This window comes from Petaurus breviceps, unplaced genomic scaffold (assembly GCF_028583685.1).
Source record: "Petaurus breviceps papuanus isolate PSGF00001 unplaced genomic scaffold, PetGlider_PUasm1.0 90792, whole genome shotgun sequence".
Taxonomy (NCBI): domain Eukaryota; kingdom Metazoa; phylum Chordata; class Mammalia; order Diprotodontia; family Petauridae; genus Petaurus; species Petaurus breviceps.
In genome coordinates, this window is record NW_027187347.1 from 18158831 (window position 1) to 18179616 (window position 20786).

At 36.8% G+C, this 20786-nt stretch overlaps 1 protein-coding gene across 4 annotated transcripts in view; it reads right to left on the reverse strand.

Annotated features, from left to right (window-relative positions):
* GSK3B (glycogen synthase kinase 3 beta) overlaps nt 1-20786 on the reverse strand; it is a 304997-nt gene that overhangs the window by 63877 nt on the left and 220334 nt on the right. For all 4 annotated transcript variants that reach the window (XM_069069985.1, XM_069069986.1, XM_069069987.1 and 1 more), the window contains exon 8: nt 13594-13689. In XM_069069985.1, coding sequence (XP_068926086.1) covers nt 13594-13689 — 96 coding nt within the window. The remainder of the gene's footprint in view (nt 1-13593; nt 13690-20786) is intronic.

The following is a 20786-nucleotide window of genomic DNA, read 5'->3' on the forward strand; positions in this document are numbered from 1 at the left end:
TATGAGGTTCTTCAATGAAAAACTGAATTTACTGTATAGAAATAGATGATTGAGTACAATAAATCAACATGCATTACTATGTTCCAGACATTTGCTAGGTTCTGGATATGCAAAGGAAGGCAAAAACAGACTGTTCCCTCAAAGAGCTCAAATTCTAATGGGGAGATATGTAAATAAATAAATAAATGCAAGATATTTATAGAATAGACAGAAAGTAACCTTACAGAAGTCACTAGAAAAGCTGGAAGACCAGGAAAGGTATTCCTCAGAAGGTGGAATCTGAGTCAGAGAAATTATAAGGCAGAGGTGAGGAAGGAGAGCATTCCAAGTGTGGTAAACAGCCAACCATTTCAAAAGCAGGGAGAGAGGTGATGAATAGAGAGTCACCTAGTAGAGCTGGAAGCTAGTGTGTGGAGGGAAGTAAAAGACTAAAAAGGTAGGAAGAAACCAGGTTAGGAAGCAGAAAGGAACAGGGAGAGCCTGGAGTTTAACGAATAAGGAAATGACATAATCAGACCTATCCTTTAGAAAAATGACTTAGGCAACTGATTGAGTCCATTAAAATTTATGCTGCTTTAGAAACATCACGTTGGCAACTGAGTCCATTAGCACTTGTTACATAACCTCAACCAGAACTTGCTGTGGCAAGGCAATCCTTTTTACACTGACCTTATTCATGCCTCTCAGGACAACTATACCAAACTCTTTCATCTTTCTTCAAGCCTTTGACCACTCTCCAGAGCTCCCCCCCCCTCACTCCCCCCTTCTTGCTCCAGCGCATGCTCACTAACAGGGTGGTATCTTCCAAGGCTCTGTTCTGGGCCCACAGCTCTCCTCTACATATGATCTCACTTAGTGACCTCATCAGTTCCCAAGAGTTCATTTATCTTGACACATATCACTCCCAGAGTTACATATCCAGCCCTAGTCTCTTTCCTGAATCTGGCATCACCAATTGCCTTTGGATACTGAACTCAAAATGTCCAAAATTGAATTGATTATCTGCCCCCCTTCTCCCTTTCTCAACTTTCCTTTTACTGTAGAGTCACCCAGGCTGGTAAGCTAGGTGTAATCTTTGACTTCTTACTTACTCTTATCCCATATATTCAATCCATTGCCTTATGTGGTCATTCCCACCTTCACAACTCACAAAGCTACCTCTCTAGCATAGGCCTTCATCACATCTTGCCTGGTCTATTAAAATAGCCTTGTAAAGGGGCGGCTAGGTGGCACAGCAAGTAAAGTGCTGGCCCTGGAGTCAGGAGGACCCGAGTCTGGTTCCGGCCTCAGACGCTTAACACCCACACACAAAAAAACTAGCCTTGTAACCTTGGGCAAGTTACTTACCCCAACTGCCCTCCAAAAGGCAAAATAAAAATAAAATAGCCTTGTAATTGGTATCCGTGTTTCAGAGTGTCTTCCTCTTTTGAGGAAGTGTCTCCCTTCCAATACCTCTTTGACTTTATGGCTAAAATCATTCCTTAACTCACTCTTTCACCTGACTCAAAAACTCCATTGGCTCCCTATTAGGAAGGAAATATGTATTTAAGTTCCTACTGTATGTTAGTGTGCTAAGGAAGGGCTTTATCAATATTATCTTAGATCTTGATCCCCATAACAACCCTGGGAGATAGGTGCTATTACTTTCAGGATCAAATATAAAGTCCTCTGTCTGGCATTTAAAGCTCTTCACCACTTTTTCCCCTCCCCCTTTTCAGTCTTCTTAACATCTTATTCTCTTCCCCTCACCCACAATCCCTTGTTGTGCCTTGCATACAATATTCCATTTCCAAACTTTGTATCTTTGCATTAGCAGTTGGTCCCCCTGTTGCAAATGCCCTCTCTCTTTACCTCTTCTGTCTTTTAGCATCCCTGTCTTCCTTCAAGGCTCAGTTCAAATGCCATCTTCTGCAGAAAGCCTTTCCTATGCCACTACCAACTAACTCAAAACTCCTTGAAACTCCCTTCTTTGCCAAACAACCATGTCTAAGGTTCTGTGCCAGGCTTTGGAGATATAAAGACAAAATATAAAACAGACCCTGGTCTCAAGAAACTTACATTTCATAGAAGTTGAAGGAAGGAAAGGAAATATTTATTAGGTACCTCCCAAGTACCAGACACTATGATAAGCGATTTACAAATATCTCAATTAATCTTCACAACAACCCTGAGAAGTGGGTGCAATATTATTATCCCCAGTTGAAGAAACTGAGGAAGATATAAATGACTTGCCCAGGGTCACACAACTAGGAAGTATGTGATACCAAATTTGAACCTAGATCTTCCTGACTCTAGGTCCAGAGCTCTACTGTACCACCTAATTGCTCCTAAGAAGGATATAATATATACATTAGTAAGTATAGAACAAAGAAAATAGAAGAGGATGGACCACTAACATCTTGTGTGTGTGTGTGTCTGAGACAGAGAGAAAGAGAGAATGAGAGAGAGAGAGAGAGAGAGAGAGAGAGAGAGAGAGAGAGAGAGAGAGAGAGAGAGAGAGAGAGAGACTGAGATCAGGGAAGGCTTCAGGTAGGATGTAGCAATGCAACTGAACCTTTGAAAGAGAGTGATAAGAAGGGAGTGAATTCTAGGATGGACTGTACAAAGGCAGAAAACAGAGTGCTGAGTTCAAAGGACACCTAGAAGTCCAGTTCATCTGGTGATTAAATGACACGAGAAAGAGATGGGCTGTAAATGTCAGACTAAAAAATATTTTTTATCCTTTAAGCAATGGGGAGTCACTGGAAATTTCACAAAGAAAAATGGTCAGCATTTGGCCTTAGGAAGACCATCTTGGCAGCTGTGTGAAGGATGGATGGGAAAGGAAAGAGACTAAAGGCAATTAGCTGACATAGTGGCTAAAGACCTGGACTTGGAGTCAGGATGACACAAGTTCAAGTCTGACCTCAGACACTTACTAGCTGTGTGAGCCTGGACAAGTAAGTCACTTATGTCTTCCTCAGTTTTGTGAAGATAAAATGAGATGATATTTTTTCAAGCACTAGCATAGTGTCTGGTACATAGCAGACACAATCAATGCTTGTAAGGTTTGGAGTATTCTTGGCAAAGATACTGCAGTAGTTTGCTGCTTCCTTCTCCAGCTCAATTTGCAGATGAGGAAACCGAGGCAAATATGGTTATATGATCTGCCCAGGGTCACACAGCCAAGCGTCTGTGGCCAGATCTGAACTCGGGAAGATATTTCTTCCCAAGTTCGGCCCGGTGCTCTATCTGCTGTAACTAACCTGATTTAGAAACAGTGGAAATCAATTAAGAAGCTATTACAGAATCCAAGAAAGGTGGTAAAAGGCCTAAATGAAATTTGTGGCTCTACAAGGGGAGGGATATCAGAAATGTTAAGAAAGTGAAATCCTGAAGAATAACTTTAAGAAGTTATGAGGAAGATGGTGATATTTTCAATAGAAACAGTGAAGGAAGGTAGTGAGTTTACCAGGGAAGATAAAACTTCCACTTTGCATATGCTGATTTTGAGATACGTATAGGGACCACATAGGAGCTTTTCAACAGGCACTTGAAACATTATTGGAATTCAGGAAAAAATAAGATTGGATATGTAGAACTGAAAGTCATCTATTTAGAGATTATACTTGATTGATGGGAACCGATGAGATCTGGGATAGGCCATACTAAGACAGAAGAGGGCCCTTCATAGAGTCCTGGGGAGAAGATATAGCAAAGGAACCTGAGATTGAATGATAAGGAAAGTGGGAGAAAAACAGTGTCATAGAAACCATGGGCAGAGAAGTATTCAGGAGGAAGAGTTGGTCAAAGATATCAAAAACTGCAAAAAGTTCAAGCGGTGTGAGAGTTAAGAAAGATGATTAGATTTAGTAGTTAAGAGACCACTAGTAACTCTGAAGAGAGTGATTTCATTAGAGTAGATGATCAAAATCCTGACTTGTAAAGGTATGAGAAGAGAGTGGGTGGAAAATTAATAGAAACACTTAGGTGAGGCAGAAAAGAGGAACAGAAATATATGGAAAAAAACTTGAGGGATATAACCATCAAATGAGTTTTCTAAGGCTAGGATAGACCCGAGCCTATTGGCTCTTTCTCTAAGCAGGGAAAGAGCCAAAAGAGGGGGTGAGTGGGGGTGGAGGGAGTAGGATGGATGTGGAAAGGGAAGAGAGATAGGAAGATAGTAATAAACAATGAGGAAGAGAGGGGACTTACATGCAAAGTTTACTTGGGGAAAGAGAAAGGGACTTTTCTTCAGAGATAGAAAAAAAAAGGAGAGGACTGATCGGGCTAGAGAAGGGTTCCTGGAAATCTCAAGTGAATGGTCTCTTTTCTCAGTAAATAAGAGGTGAAGAAAATCTGCCGGCCAGAGTGGGAGGTAAGTGTGACATCACACTATGTTTCATCTCCTTTTCTTTAGTGGTTTATATTCTTTCTCCCTTTAACCCTCAATTGAGAATATTCCATAATGCCAGATACTAGAGGTTAACTGGTGGCACGGTGGAGAAGGTGCAAGGCCTGAAGTCAGGAAGACCAGAGTTCAAATTTAGCTTCAGACACTTACTACCTGTGTGATCCTAGGAAAGTCACTTTACCTGTTTGCTCCAGTTTTCTCAAAAGTAAAATGGGAATAATAATAGCACCTACCTCACAGGGTTATTGTGAGGATCAAATGGGATATTTGCCTGGCACATAGCAGGCACTTAATAAATGCCTGTTTCCTCCCCTGCCTTAGTCACCTCCTTTCTCCAGAAAACTCACCTAATTATCATCAAATATTACTTCTATATTAAAACATCTAAAATATACATGCTCCTGATAATTGGTACTTAATAAATGCTTCCTGACTGTATCTTTGGTGGTAAATAAGGTAAAACTCAGTTTTGACTGATTATGGAATTCATTCAGGAGGCTTTGTAATGTTCTCCGGGGCTGATGTAATCTACACAAATTCATGTACAAATAGAGACATTTGGAGCATCTCACCATCTATAGAAAGGTCTATATGGAATCTGTGCTGAACAGCCTTCATGATGGTGGCAAAAACCTCTGGTGAATATGTTTCTCTGTTTTATGCCATGCTTGATGATAACAGAGACTAGTACTGTTATGTCTGCCGTTTTATTTTTCAAGAAATCTCAGATGATTTTGACATATGCGTGGAAGACATCTTATTGGAGGAGAGAGAGCCTTTAAAGTTGTGTTTTAGTTTACTGAATTGCTTTATTTTTATAGTCAATAGGATAGTAAACAAATATATCAAGGACAATTGAAATATGCCCCTACAAAATTTTCACAAGAGTAATGTAAAATGTATGTGGCGTTGAGCATTTTTGATGAATGTCTAAGAAGGAAATATCTAGGTTTTCACAAACATTTGCTACAGATCAGAACTTTGCAGTTACACATTTCATTTAAAGTAATAGAGAGTATTTGGTCCTTGATATATTTACTTGTTTATTTTTCTCAAAAGTAATAAGACTTGAGATTTTCTCCAAGCTGTTGCTAAATTTGCCCTTTTTTCAGATACCTTAAGAATCGATCCCTCAATACCCTGAACAACTGTGTAGACTCCCTCCATGTAGTCTTGTTCTTCCCACCAATAGCTTCTTTTAGAGCTATTTCTAGTTCCTCATAAGGTAATATGCTACCAAGGGTTGTGATGTTAAGAGTCCAAAAGAGGTAGATTCTATTGTCAATGACAGAGAAAAAAATTTTACATAAAAGATGAGACGTAATAAAGGAAGGAAGCCTCAGTGGCTAATTAGAAATGGGAAAAAGTTGCAAGGGATGAATGAAGGAGAATCCTTTATTTCAAGTCTGGGTGACTGGGAAAATGATGAAATTACTGATGAAAAATTTAGTTTCAGATACGCTAAGTTTGCATAGACCATACAGGACACAAAGATGGCGATGTCTAATAGGCAGTTAGAGATATGAGTCTGAAGTTCAGAGAAGAGTTTAGGGATGGGATGGAAATTTGGGGATTACCAGTTATAGCTGATGAGTTTTCCAAGGAGAACACATATATAAAGAAGAGAAAAGGCTAAAATTAATATCCAGACTTGGGTTTAATATCCTAACAGAAGAAAACTGGCAAATTTTCTTATAAATGTAAAACATCCTGTAAGGGCTATAAATAACATACTAGACCGCTGCATACCATTATTTAGAGATATAATAGACTGACTACTGGCTGTCAGTTGTCCATTGCTTTTGCTTCTACGACAGGTTCCTGAGATATAGTTGTGAGTTCCAAGGTGCCTAATGTAACTTGGTGCAAATATTGATGATGTCACACTACATTACAGGATTTTCTGGCCTAAACTCTTCATCCCTGGGATGATTTTGATAGTATCTAAGACCACTCTGGGAATGTAAGGAAGAAGAAATAAATAAAGCCTAAGAGAATTTTAGTATCTGCTAATTTTCCAGTATTCTGTTAATTTATCACCATTAGGAAGGTAAAATATAGTACCTAGGATAGGGAATGTTTAGAAAAAACACTCTTCCCTGGAGATTGGGGCTTTCATCATGTATTGTTCAGTCATTTCAGTTATGTCCGACTCTTTGTGACCCCATCTGGGATTTTCTTGGCAAAGATCCTGGAGTGGTTTGACATTTCCTTCTCTATCTCATTTTACAGATGAGGAAACTTGAGGCAATCAGGGTTACTTGCCCAGGGTCACATAATGTCTGAGGCCAGATGTGAACTTAGAAAGATAAAGTCTTCCTGATTTAAGACCTGGCACTCTATGTACTGTGCTATTTACCTGCCCATCATATGTTCTTTATTAAATTTTTATGTTATCACAGGTATACACAAAATTACAGCATCTTTGTTGTCTTGAGCTAACTATGACTTAGCCAAACACCACTGAAAGTAACTGGAGGCTACAATGACCAATCTTTATCTAATAAAAAGAACACTTAGCTAGGATGCAAGGGAATTGGGGTTTTGCTGAGGCTCTTCCACCAACCATCTATATGTTCTCTGGGTAGATTATTCAATTCCTCTATCATGATTTCTCTGCCTATAAAAAGGTATATTAAGTGAGATAATGCATGTAAAATGTTTTGTAAATATTCAAGGGCTCTACAAATGTTAACTATTATACTGTCATCTATTTTTATCTACCTTACTATAAATCCAAACTTCAATGGATTCTTGAGTGAATATTCACTCTTTTTTTTTTTTTGCCTTTTGGAGGGCCACTGGGGTTAAGTAACTTGCCCAAGGTTACACGGCTAGTATTTTTGTGTGGGTGTTAAGTGTCTCAGACCGGAACCGAACTCGGGTCCTCCCGACTCCAGGGCCGGCGCTTTACTCACTGCGCCACCTAGCCGCCCCTAATATTCACTCTTTTGATACAGACTGTATGTAACCTATTCATGTTTTCTCATTTTCAAGATTCTTTTTCATGTTGTTTCATATGTCCTCCATAGAAGATCTACCCAAGACACAGAAAGCCTTCCGCTAAGTGTTTCTTATGTTTTGTGGACACGAATACAGGATGTCCTTTAATTAATTATCCTTTGTTCTTGCTATATGACTAGCCCATTACCTCCTTAGTCATAAATTTCCTTGATAATAACTTAGCAGCCCAAACTGGACTATCATAAGGGGAAAAAATGGGATCAGAGATACAAAATGCTTTTAAAATTTTTCTGACTTTGAAATTCTATGATTTAAAGTTATAAAAATGAAAGAATGAAGTCTGAATTCATTGCTTAAACAAAGCAAAAAAGAGAAAAATAATTTTGCATATATCCTTGTATATTACCATTTTTATTATAGTTTTATTTGGGGGAATAAAAACTCAAGGACATTCTTACAAAACAAGGGCTCATCACATTTCCAATGGGTATTTTAATAAACCTGGGAGGGTAAAAAAAAAATAGCTGTATGAAGATGTTGTATCTATCAGACTATTATAAGAGTCAACAATACTCTTGAAAGGCATCAGTGGATAGAAGGAACACATAATTTTAAAGAGTGCTTTGATCATCAGGAACATAATAAATCACTTAATAGAAATTGATTACCATTGCTATCAACTGAAAAAAAGGTTAGAACTGAAACTAGGAATCCTAGAAGAATGTAAAATTACACAAAGGGTAAGTACACAAAATTTATCTTATAGTACTTTTGATTACATCTCCCTCAAAGCCTTTTTATTTTGTCTTACACTTTTAACATGTATTTATGACTTGCTAGGTACTTCCCCACCCCTGACATAATTACCTGTGTTCTTTCTTTTGAAGGCCCTCTTTTTGAGTCATTAAATGGATATCAATCACCATTTCCTACAGTCATTTGAGCAAATCCTCCCATTTCTTCATTCATCCTATATGCAGCTGTCAGATAAATGTTCCTCAACTATTTCTTTTATTATGTAGCTTCTCTACTAAAGAGTCTTACTGAATATTGGATCAAGTTCAAAAGATTAATGGTATTTTTAAAAGTCTTTCATAATCTAGATCACTTTTTCAAACCGTCCCCAGTTACAGGAGTCTCTACTTTGTATAGCCAATGCATGAGTCATGTTCATTCCTAGTCTAATACCTTTGTTGGGATTATCTCCCAATTCTACTTTACCAATTCCAATCTCAATATCAAGGATCATTTCCATTTGCTACTTCCTACACAAAAGCTAGCTACTCCAATGTACATTCATATTTCCTTTTTTTAGAATTCCTAGTGATACAAAGAGTGAGCATTAAAATATTACTTTTTTTCACCATAGGAGCAACAGTGTTTTATATAAACATTCTGTACAGATTTTAAAATGGAAGGTATAATTTTCTGCTTCAATATAATAAAAACCTTGAGTTTTTCAAAATGTTTCTTTTTTAGAGGAAAAATGAAGTACCAACATAAATAAAGTAAAAATTCAAAAGAAATACTAAGGTCAACCAGCTGTAGTTCAATCAGATGCTATATGAATAGCAGCAGGTTTAAGTCCAGGTTCTAGAAAAGGGGTTGGAGAACTTACTGATTTTTCTAGCCACTTAATATCCTTGTGGGAATATTGGATAGCAAGGGTGAATAAGTGTGGCAAGACTTCTACCACCATTTTATAGTTAAGTTACAAAAAAATAATCCTGATTGCTCCCCTGTTTCATCCCCTAGATTTCTGAAGATACCATCACAGCTAACAAGCTCACAATGGTACAGTTGCTAGAGGGAGGGAACTGGATAAACAGGGAGGCAAACTGAGGCCAAGCAAGGAAAAATATGGGAGGGAGAACTGGGAATGTATCTTCCTATTTACCCTTCACAAGATGTCACAAAGTCAAAACCAAGGCAAGAACCAAAACTTAATACCTGCTAATCTGATGCTATTCACTATTAATCATAGTATTTTCTTACTCTTAGAATATAAAAAGATATTGAACAATATTATCATTTCACATTTGCATGTCCCTTTCATATTGTTAAAAGTAATTATTTCATTTTATCCATGCCAAAAACCCATAAGAAAGGTATAATAATTATAATAATCATTTTAGGGAAGAAAAAACTGAGGTACAAGAGATTCTAGCTCTATAACATAAGCTCAATGAAGGTAAGTTTTATATTTGTATCTGTAACACCTAGCAAAGTACACATTGCTTTTTGCCTTCTAAGCCCACCTCACTAATTTTTGGTCTTCTCTTTGCTTTCAATGCGCTTCTACTCACTGTTAACCTTCCCTTCCATTCCCCAAAGGTATGTCATCTTAGAGAAGCAAATCTTGAGTGAACAGTAAGGTCAAGGTGTTTTTCTTCATGTGTAAAAAACTTTTGATTTTAGAATCTTGGGAAGGAACCTCAGGAAGATTCCATGATGAAGATTCCTTCATACAGTCATAAGTTGCTTTTTCTTTCACAGCAGAGAAAAGCTCTTATCCCTTACTTCTATTCCTAGACTGTACAATTAGATAATCAATGAGTTGACTGCAAGACAGTTAAAAGCAGGGACTGTTTTTTGCCTTACATTCTACCCCCAGTGCCAGTATAGAGCTTAACATAGAGTAGGTGCTTAATGTTTAATTGACTAAAAACCCCTGAAAATCTTTATTTATTGACAACAAAAACTAGAAGAAATCTCTCTATAGATGTCCTGTAGTCTTAACAGTCCTAAATGGCATAGTCAAAAATCAGGATTAGATTTTAGGTGGAAGCTTCTCTTCTATACATCAGTATTAGATTTAAAAACCTCAAGACACTTGGCAATATAATGAGAAGAACTCATTCTACTGTATTTTTGTCCCTTGATCTCTACGTTGTTATTTCTATTCCATACACTCTTCTCTTAATCCCTGATCTTTCCCTGCTCCCCTAAAAATACTAGCTATTGCTCTTGGGGTCAAAGTAGAATACTGAGCTACTTAGAAATATGCATATAACTCTCATGTACACTTACAAAGGAAGCTGCTCCTCAAATGTTTAACAGTGCCCTGAGCTGGTACAAATCGAATGAAAAACCACTCTGGTGGAAGCAAAACCACTTCAGTCACAATAATTCTGACTCCTATTTCTATTTCTATCTATGTTAGTACAAGGCTACTTTCAAATTTTAGGCAAAACCTTTGTTATACAAAGATGACTCTTGTTGGCCTTTTGTTTTTAAAAGTAGTATTACTGGCTGTCTAGTGGTACAAAATATAGAAAAAAATAAAAACACCCAGGAATCTAACAGGGTATTAAAGTATCCAAATTCATCACAATCCTCGGGCTGTTACAGTTGCATGAAATTTTGAAAGATTTGCCCAAACCCACTCTAATGGATACCAGAGGCTGTATAATGCTATGTTAGGAACACCGATTCAGAAGATTTGGGTTTAAATCCTTTTTCTGAAATCAATTATGTGATCTTGGGTAAGTGACATAACCACTGGGCTGCAGTTTCCTTATCTGTAAAATGGAGATGATAGTAAAACTTGCACAATTTCCTTCAAAGAATCTCAGGGAGAGAAAAGAACTCATGGATTATCTATACCTGGCCATGTAGTTTTAACCATACCTGAATAAGAATCCTCTCTATAAAACAGTAGCCTGAAGCTCTCTAGTGAAATAACTTCTTACTTCCTGAAACAACCCATTCTCCTTTCGGATTACTATTATTCTAAGGAAAATTTTTCCTTACATAAAACCTAAATTTCTTTCTCTGTAAGTCCTACCCACCGTTCTTAATTTTTCCTTCTGCAGTCAGGGACAAGCTTAATCCCTTTCCCCATGACAATTCTTCTCACACTTGAAGAAGACATCCATTGTGGTGCCACCTAAGTTTTTTTTTTCCACTTCAGTATTTTTAAATGCCTACAATATATTCTGGGCACTGCGAGTGCAAAGACAAACATGAAACAGTTTTTGTCCTCAGAGAACTTACAGTCTGCAGGGAGAGACAACATGTACATATAAAAGTATATATAAGAAAATAAAAACAAAGCAATTTGGGGGTGGAGGTGAGGAAGGCAGCAGCATGTGGAGTAGCTAATAAGAAAGGTCTCATGTATAAAGCAGCATTTGAGCTGAGCTGTTCTCAAGGCTACACACTCTCAGTTCCTTCTGTTCTAGCCATCTAGATCTTTCTGAATTCTGACTCACCCACTGTTGTTACTTATTTTACTTATTTCTGAGTCATTTGTAAATTTGATGAGCATGCAATTTATGCTCTTAACCCAATCATTGATAAAAATGGCTAAATAGCAAAGGTCAAGCATAGATCTCTGTAGCACTCTATCACAGACAGACCTCTTCCCAAGTTGCTGTGAGGAAAGCACTTTGTAAACCATAGGAACTATATAAATATCAGCTATTAGTATTATTGAGTTCTACTCTATCTTATAAATTACACTGCAGGGATGTCATCCAAGAAAATCTGAGATGACACAGAAACCTATTTCTAGCCATTTGAAAATGTAATGTATACTACCTTGGGTGACACTTTAGACAATATATATTGAAATTATACATATATTGAAAATTTCTTCATCAAAAATTCCTTATTTTTATTTTGAGTGCTGTAGTGATCATGCCTTGCCTATTTGTAATCCTGCAAAAAGTTCATATAAATGCCAAATTAAATTGAGATGAGCCAGGGATATGAATCAACACAAAGTTAGGTCTGGAATAGCCTTAGGACACCCTTAGTCTAAATGATTCTTCTGAAACCCTGTATGGTTTCTGTATGATCTAAGGTAGGTTTGAGGATTCCTAGGATACCCTGAAATGAATTCCAATGCAAATTTAAATAGTCTTCTGAGGTCCTCCAGATTTTGTAACTACTTAAATTAGAAATGGAATAACATTTGGGGTACAGGAATAGAGTAAGTATATTTGATCTCAGGTATTAGTTATTATACCCTCTCAGCAAAAATAAATAAATAAATTAGGAAGATACTCAAGTGTTGATCTTTCTGTCTGTGACAGTAACATCCTTTTAACTGTCATTAAATTATAAGGTATCTGGACTTAAATTGGCTGGGGGTGGGGAGGGAAGCACAACTACCAGCATGAGCAGATTTTCTTAAATTCTAGGAAGTGACTGTAGTCTATATAAATAAAGAATTCAGATGTTGATGAACCCAAACCATTTTTGTTTTCAGCATGATTGAATCTATAAACAGTATTTTCACTAAAATTTGTTCATAGTGTTAGGGTAATCATTTCTGATTCCTTTAAAAAGGGTGCAATGAGACAGCAAACAAGCCGGAGCAGAGAAGATACTGAGTAGAGAGGAAGGAAACTTTGATCCTAAGCCTGACTCTTTCAAGTAACTAGCTGTGGTCTTACAAGCCTTACATTAACTTCTCTGGGCTTCAGGTAACCCAACAGTAAAATGAGGGAGTTGGAATAGCTGATTTCTAAGATCATTTTAGTTCCAGCATTAACTTAATGTTAATGTTCTTTAATGATGCACATTGAAATGAGAAAAATTCAAAAGTCCAATTTAAGTTCTTCCAGTTGGTAATCGAAATTTACCTTTTAGTAAATTAGTACCTTTCCTCTTAAAAGCCTCTTCATACTATGTCTTCTCCAACTAATACAGTATTATGGTTTTCTGACTGGCAAGTGAAACACTGGCAACATTTCAAATAGTTTTCTATCTGTATCACTGGCAGGAATAGAGATGCTCAAATTTTTGCTCCAGAGCACCAAGGAAGAAGAAACTGGGGGAGGGAGGAATCTATAACTTTAAAGGCTAATTTTCAATCGTAAGACCAGTGAATTGAAAAACATGCATGCTATCTTTGCTGTGATGTAGGAATTAAGTACTCTTTACCACACAAGTAAAAGAAAAAAACCCCAGGGCTAGAAAAATTCATTATAACTTATACAAGATCTCATACCTTTTCGAACTTAATAGCCCATTGATATAAGCATGTTATTATGACATTCAAATACACATTTGGAGTAGTAAATACCTACAAGCAATCAAAATGGGTGCATATTATGAACATCATCAATGAATGCTCACTTGAATTGCTGTAATACCTTGGATTCAACTACTAGGTCTCAAAGTAGTTTTGCTTAAAAATTAATAAGGAAAAACTAAGTTTTAAATCAATGCCATTTAGTGTACTTTCGGCCCTTATGCCTTACATTATTCCACTCATTTAGACTCACCTTAGTCCAAGGATGTGCCTTAATCTGAGGAAATTTGAATTCAGTGTAGTTTGGATTCATTTCTCGAATTTGCTCTCGCGTTGGCGTTCCCAGGACCTAAACAGAGAAAATAAATTCTTTATATAGTCTATAGAAGTTGAAATATACTCATTATTTTGTAACACATGCTAAACTGAGAAAGTGACTTAAATTACACTGACACACAGCTGGTTAAATAAAGCAGACATAATAAAAGGCTTTTAATTTCTAACTGGTTGCAAATTTTATTATGTGTTGCCTCCTAGGAAGCATCCCTAAAGACAAATAATACTGATTTAGGATTTGAAAATTAATTCATAAAAAAGTTAGGTCATACATGTTTGCAAATACTTGTCCATCATCTGTTCTCAAATAAACCCGAAAGCTGTCAGAATTCTCTTTCTCTTCACATAATTTGCTTATTTGTAACAAATGGGATTACCATTTGTCCAATAACAATCTCTCAGCTGACTTCTAACTGGCTGAGACATCTGAATCCATAATTCATTCATCACTTTAAGAGTTGCTGGGTAAAGGTTAACATTTCAGAGATATGAGAAGGAAAAGGGGAAACAGTTAGTTAAGGACAGGGAAAATTAAGGAGAAACTGGGGAGTGCTCCTGCTTCCAAAGCAGAATAAAAAGGAAGACATGTGAATAAACTCTAGCTAAGACCAAGGAAAAAGTGAAACAGCTAAGACTGCATGAAATAGTCCTTCCAAGTATTTTTGTCATGCAACTCTTAGCAAACTCTTTTCGATTAAAGAGCCACCCAATGTGCTGGTAGCTTTCTGGTTCCTTAATATTTCATGAAAAATGTGTGTAGCCTACCTGTTGTCACTCATTCTTACTAAATACATAGCTTTTCTAATTACACATCTTGATGCTTTTTAACACCATTTTTTCAATGTGAGTCATCACTGGCAATATGCTGAAACATACTTATACTTACCATTTATCTTATTTCACTTTGAGTCATCTACAACTTTGACTTTTTCAATATTGCGGTGGGAAAAAAGAGTGGACTAAAAAAGATGGGATTCTGTGGCAGTGAGCAGTTTAGGACCTCTGAAATCACTGTATAATTTCCCAGCTTTAATTTTTGCTTCCATTAAATTATGTGCCCAGCTAGCCTGAGCTATATGCATTTTTCATCTACTTAAAAAAGTTTTATTGATGCCTTATTTCTAACAACTCAACTAGTTTCCAATCAAATCCTTTCATAAGAAAAGTTGCACACAACTCAAAAGACATAGCAACCACCTGGAAGTATATACAACATAAAAAAATACCCAGTTTCCCAATTCAGCACCAAGAGTTGGGAAATAGGTTTATTATTATTTATCCTGTATATGCACTTAGGTCTTCCAAGACAGAATATAAGCTTCCTGACAGCAAGGTCTGCTTTGTTTTTGTCCAAAGCCTAGTATAGAGTAGGCACAACAATCAGCTTCTTATCTGACTAATCTGCTGCTCCCTAGGAGGAAGACAGTTTACTGCAATGGTATTACTTTCTTTCATATTACTTAAGTCATTGCATATATTATTGCCTTGTTTCTACTTTATTTACTCAGAATTAGACAGAGAAATCCTCATGTTTCTTATTCTTTGTAGCAAAATAATATTCTATTATATTCATATACCAGGTTTGGTTTAGCAGTTTCCCAACTGATGGGTACCCACCTTTGCAGCTGTCTGCTAATAGGATATAAAATCCTTGAGGGCAGTGACTATTTCACTTTATCTGTATCTCTAGAGCCTGGCACATAATAAGACTTAATAAATGCTTGTGGGTCGACTGCTACCATAAAGAATGCTGCTAATGTGATTTTGCTACCTATGGGATCTCCTCAGTATACCCAGTTGTGGTGGCATTAGGTGAAAAGGTGTTAACAGTTTAGTGACTCTTCTCACCCATTCCCCAATTTTTTCCAGATCACTCAGACCAATTCACAGCTCAGTCAACATTATGCCAATGTGTCTATCTCCTCACTGCCCTTCCAACGTGGCCTATTTTTGGCTTTTATAATCTTCGCCAATTTGATACATCTACTTGGTTTTTTGCAATACAGCTAGTTAGGCCAATTCTTCAAATGACTACTGATTTCACCAAGCAGATTTTGTAGTGTTCTGGGTGCTGATGTAGATGTATTACAGCTGAAGTAGAGTCCTATGATTCCTATTTATAAATATTGTTCCTATGTAAACTCATTTTGGGCTTAAATGAGAATGCCACAAACACATCCCATTGAAGCAACTCCAGGGACAGCACGACTATTGTCTTTCCTCTGTTATTAACTCCTCCAGCTGCACTGCATCAATGGAAAGGAAGTCTCTGGCCAAGGGTGGTCTTTAGCATGAAAAGAAGAGTCATAGGTTGGACCTTCTCTGTCATTAAAAATGTTGGCTGATAAATCTTCTGACTTGGGTTTTTAATAATAATGATGATAATAAGCCAAAATCCTTTTGGAAGCTTTCAGGGAATTAAGTTTGTTTAGCTATGGTCGGGAATAGGTATCTCTGTGGATTAAGGTAAGACAGTATGAGAAGGGGTATGAATGTGAATATAGTTTGATTTCATTAGGTAAGTTCCTGAAAAATATATAAAGCTAAAAAAAAGTACACTGAATCAAGAAAAGATCTAGAGCAATGACACAACCTGCTTAAAAATTCCAGTGTCAGGTTCAATTTAATGCAAGAAGTTTATAGGACATAGCCCTACCATATACCAAGTTAATAACAGTTCAAAAATATATAACTTTTAAGTTTATAAAGTATGTTCCCTTTAACAACCCTGTGAGGTAGGCATTGCAAAGAAATAGTCTCAATCAAGGACAAAGAAATTAAAATTTCATGACGCAAAAACACATGATTGGATTGAGTTCCTATATACTGTAATGACCAAGGGAAGACTGCTGCTTTTAATATTAGGACTCTTAAAGTGCTTTTTATTATGCCATAGAGGTCTGCATTTGTTTTCCCTCAAAAATGGATCTCTGAAGTCAAATGGAAAATGATCTGACACATACATTTTTAGCTTATGCACAACTTTTCAGGAACTTACCTAATGTGTAAAGCGAGATCACACCTTACCCCAAAATTCATACACACTCCCTCTCATACTCTCACTTTCATCTAGAGGTACACATCAAATACATTTCTATTTAGGAACCTTTCATCAAATACACAGGACTTACACAATAAAGATTCAGAACAACTATCTTTCTATATTTATGAATCATTCTTCATCAGTGTATTCAATTTTATCATTCCACATATAAATAGCAAGTATAAGCACCAGCAGTACCAGCCCTAGAAAAACCTGCACTAAGGACCAATGAATCTGTCCTTAATTAAGGCAATCAATACAGGAAAACTAAGAGCATAAGATAGGTGGTAAGTAAGGCTGCTGAAAGATCAGTTCACACAGTGCCACAGTCAGACTATCTATTTAACAGTAGCTAAGGTGGCAAGCTGGGCTGAAATAATACTGGAACCCATACTTTTGTTGTCAGGCTCTCTTTCACTTTCTACTTCTTGGTTTCTAACATTTATCTTCACTGAAAGAGACCTAGTCTTTGTAAGGCTAGCGTTATTTTTCTTACTTACCACTGACTCCTACCTCCCTTGCAGATTGGAATCACAGCTAATTCCAAAGACAAGAAGATCCTGTAGAGGAGCTATGGTGCTAGAAGTGAAGTTACTTGGATTAGCAGCTTCATAGTTTCAATCACACTTCTGAATATTTTCAATATTGCTTCAGTCTCTTTCAGTACTTCTGGGGCCATTTTACGATATTCAAAATAAATGTTCAATTTGGGCTATTATGTTGAGAGAATTTCAATTCCCTTCTGCTACAGTAGGGAACATAATCTTTCACAAAAATATAACATTAAAAATAGAAATTCAAATCACAGAATATCCTATATATGCTGGATAAAAGGTTGGGTATTAATGGTACCATGTGTCAAATTAAAGGCTACAGGTTTGTATTTTCAATCAGGGCAACTATTCTACTGGCTCTATGATCCTGGGTTAATCAAAATAGTTTAAGCTCTCTGGGGGACAAGTATTCTATTTCATGAAACCCCACTTATTGTATATTTGCACTAAAGTATTTAAGAGAATCTGCAAAAGAATGTAAAAGGAAAATCTTATAAAGAAAGCCAAATACTATAAAATCCCAAGAGATAGGATACTTTTTGACTTACAAGCTCTTAGGTACTACAATATCATTAACAAATTAATTTTGATGTGTCAAGCAATTTTAGGCTGTGTGAAAAGATTCTTTTCACACAAAGATATTAGTGAGCAAGTGGAATAGAAAAAAATTTCACATTGTGTTTAACCTCTGGCCTCTGAGGAGAAACATGGATTTGAGAAAATTTGCTCACACCTGCAAATCAGAAAATAAACTGCTCCCAACTACAATCAAATCTCTTGTCCATCCCTTAGCACAAGTAAGGAGCTCTCAGTTTATCCCAACTTGTGCTGTTATAGTAGTTGATGTTCCTCCCAGGCCTTTAATTTACTTAACTCTCATTATACAGTTCTCCACTCCACATAATTTACTTATGGGGATGGTCACAACCTTAGTTGTGTCATGATGTGAAGGTTTTCCATTACCCTGTTCAAGAACATTTAAATTCCCTATACATTAAATATCACACAGCAACACTCTTACCATTCCATTTGTCCTATGTTTTACTGGTCCTAAATCTTTTTTTGTTGTTGTTGTTTTGTTCACATTGTGACATTCAATCTCTCTAACCTCTCAGTTCTTTTACAGGTCAACACTTTTATTCTGACTAGAGTTCCTTCCTTCCCTAATCTTGACCTCTTAGTGAACCCACTATAGAAAGCATTCTGGTTTTGAAGTCAAAAGACCTGGATTAAAATCCCGCCCTTTGTACTTACTATGTGTGAGACTTTGGGCACTTAACTGTAACCTCTTTGGGCCTTCATTTGTTCACCCCAAGATACAGGGGGTTGGACTGCATGGATTCTGAGGCTTTCTCTAGCTCTAAATCCATGATACAATGATCTTCTACTCTCAATTTCCTTGCTTCCTTATCCTACTGCCATTCACAGCTTGCCAAACTCCAAACCTGGATTATCCCCTTTCTAACTTCCTTTCTTAGCTCCTCCTATGTGTTGCTGAATAGTTCTGGAGCAAGTTAGTCAGTGCTGATCAGATACAAATTTATGTTATCTAATCTCAACTAGGTCATCACTGAAACAAGGCATTCTTTCTACTCCACCATAACTGATTCTCTATCTCATTTACTACAGCAGATGTTCCAAACTTCTTATATCTCTTTAACACTCTCACAGCAACCCTGTGCCGAATCTCTCAGCCAAGGATCTCACTTTATACTTTACTGGAAAATCATTTACCCCAAGCTCTTTCTTATTTCCATCTCTTCATTTTATGTCCCTCATACCTTCCTTTACTTCTTAAGATGTGGTCTTTCTTCTCAACAGGACTGATTCCTTTACATGTACCCTCAATCTGAGCCCTCCTATTCTCTTAATCAGATTTTCTTTATGAATACACTCTTCAATCTCTTTAGTATCCACTCTATTTATTGGTTTTACCCTGCTGGCTACAAATGTACCCAAGTATCCCCAATTTTTAGACAACTTTTGATAGACTCTACCATCCCTGCTAGCTTAATGGCCTATATCTCTCCTTGCCCACTCAACCTACTGGAAATTTCAGTCTCTGCCTTTACTTTCTCTTAAACCCCTTTGCAATATGAATCCCAACCTCATTACTTAATCGAAACGACTCCCTCTAAATTTACAATGATCTCTAATGACCAAGTCCGGTAGCCCTCTCAATGCTCATTTTTTTAAAGTTCTCTTTAGCATCTGCCAGTTTTGACTTTCTGGATACTCACTCCTCTCAAATACCCTAAAACTGCTGTCTTTTGTGTTTTTTCTTCTTTGTCTCCCCTGTTGTATAGATGTACCCATGACCCACTTACTAACTATAGTGCTGTACCACAACACTTGGTCCCAGGGTCTCTCTCTTTTTTCTCTGCACTCTCTTACAAGGTGATTTTGTGAACCTCTTGTGGGTTCAATTATCACCTCTTATAAAGAGGACTCCTAGACTGATATATCCAGCCCCGGGCTTTCTTCTGAGCTCCAATTTTGCATAATGAATTGCCTAGTGGACATTTTTTAAAATGGGTGTTTAGAAGGCACTCAAACTTAGCATATGCAAAACAGAACTCATTATCTTTCCCTCCCAAACCCATCTGTCTTCTAAACTACCCTATTATTATTATTGAGGACATCAATATACTTCAGTTAGTTACTCAACTCTTCACTTGAACTAATCTCATCATATTCAATCAGTTGGTCAAATTTTGTAATTTCTTTCTCTATAACAGCTCTCAAATTGAGCTCCTTTCCACTTACACATCTACCATTTTAGTTTAGTTCCTTATTAATTCTTGTTGAGACTACTGCAATAGCTTGCAAACTGGTCTCTCTGCCTTAAATTCACTCCCCACTTTAATCTACCCCCTATATAATGATTTTTCCAAATCCAAGTGTGACCATGTCTCTCCTTTGCTCGATATACTCCAAAGCTCCCCATATTACCTCTAGGATAAAATATAAACTCTTCAGTTTTACATTTAAAAGTTCTTCACAAGAAGTCAAAGACAATGAAAATTCCCATCTACAGCAAAGTATTTGAAGTAGAACTTTTTTTTGTGGTAGTAAAGAACTGGAAATAAACTAGATGTCCCTTGACTGTAGAAAAAGTAAACAAAATTATAATACACAAATCTGTAGTGGAATATTACTATTTCATATTAAGAATTGATGACCATGAAGAATAGAGAGAATTCAATATGGGAACGAATGTACAAAAAGAAAGTAGGACCAAGAAAGCAATATATAATGACTAACACAATCCAAAGAGAAGGAACAAAAAATGGAAGCTATATAATTTAAAGACCAAGCTTGGCCTGAGAAGAGTTAAGAAAAAGCCATCTGCCTACCAGCTACAAATGTCTTGGCCTTTCAGAATGCCTTCCATCTCTTCTGTGTATGTACTTTGTATGCACCTAGTTATTCACTTATATGTAATGTAAATGTAGAATGTAGAATTAGGGGCTATTTTTGCCTTTCTTTTATGATCCCAGATCTAAGTATAGC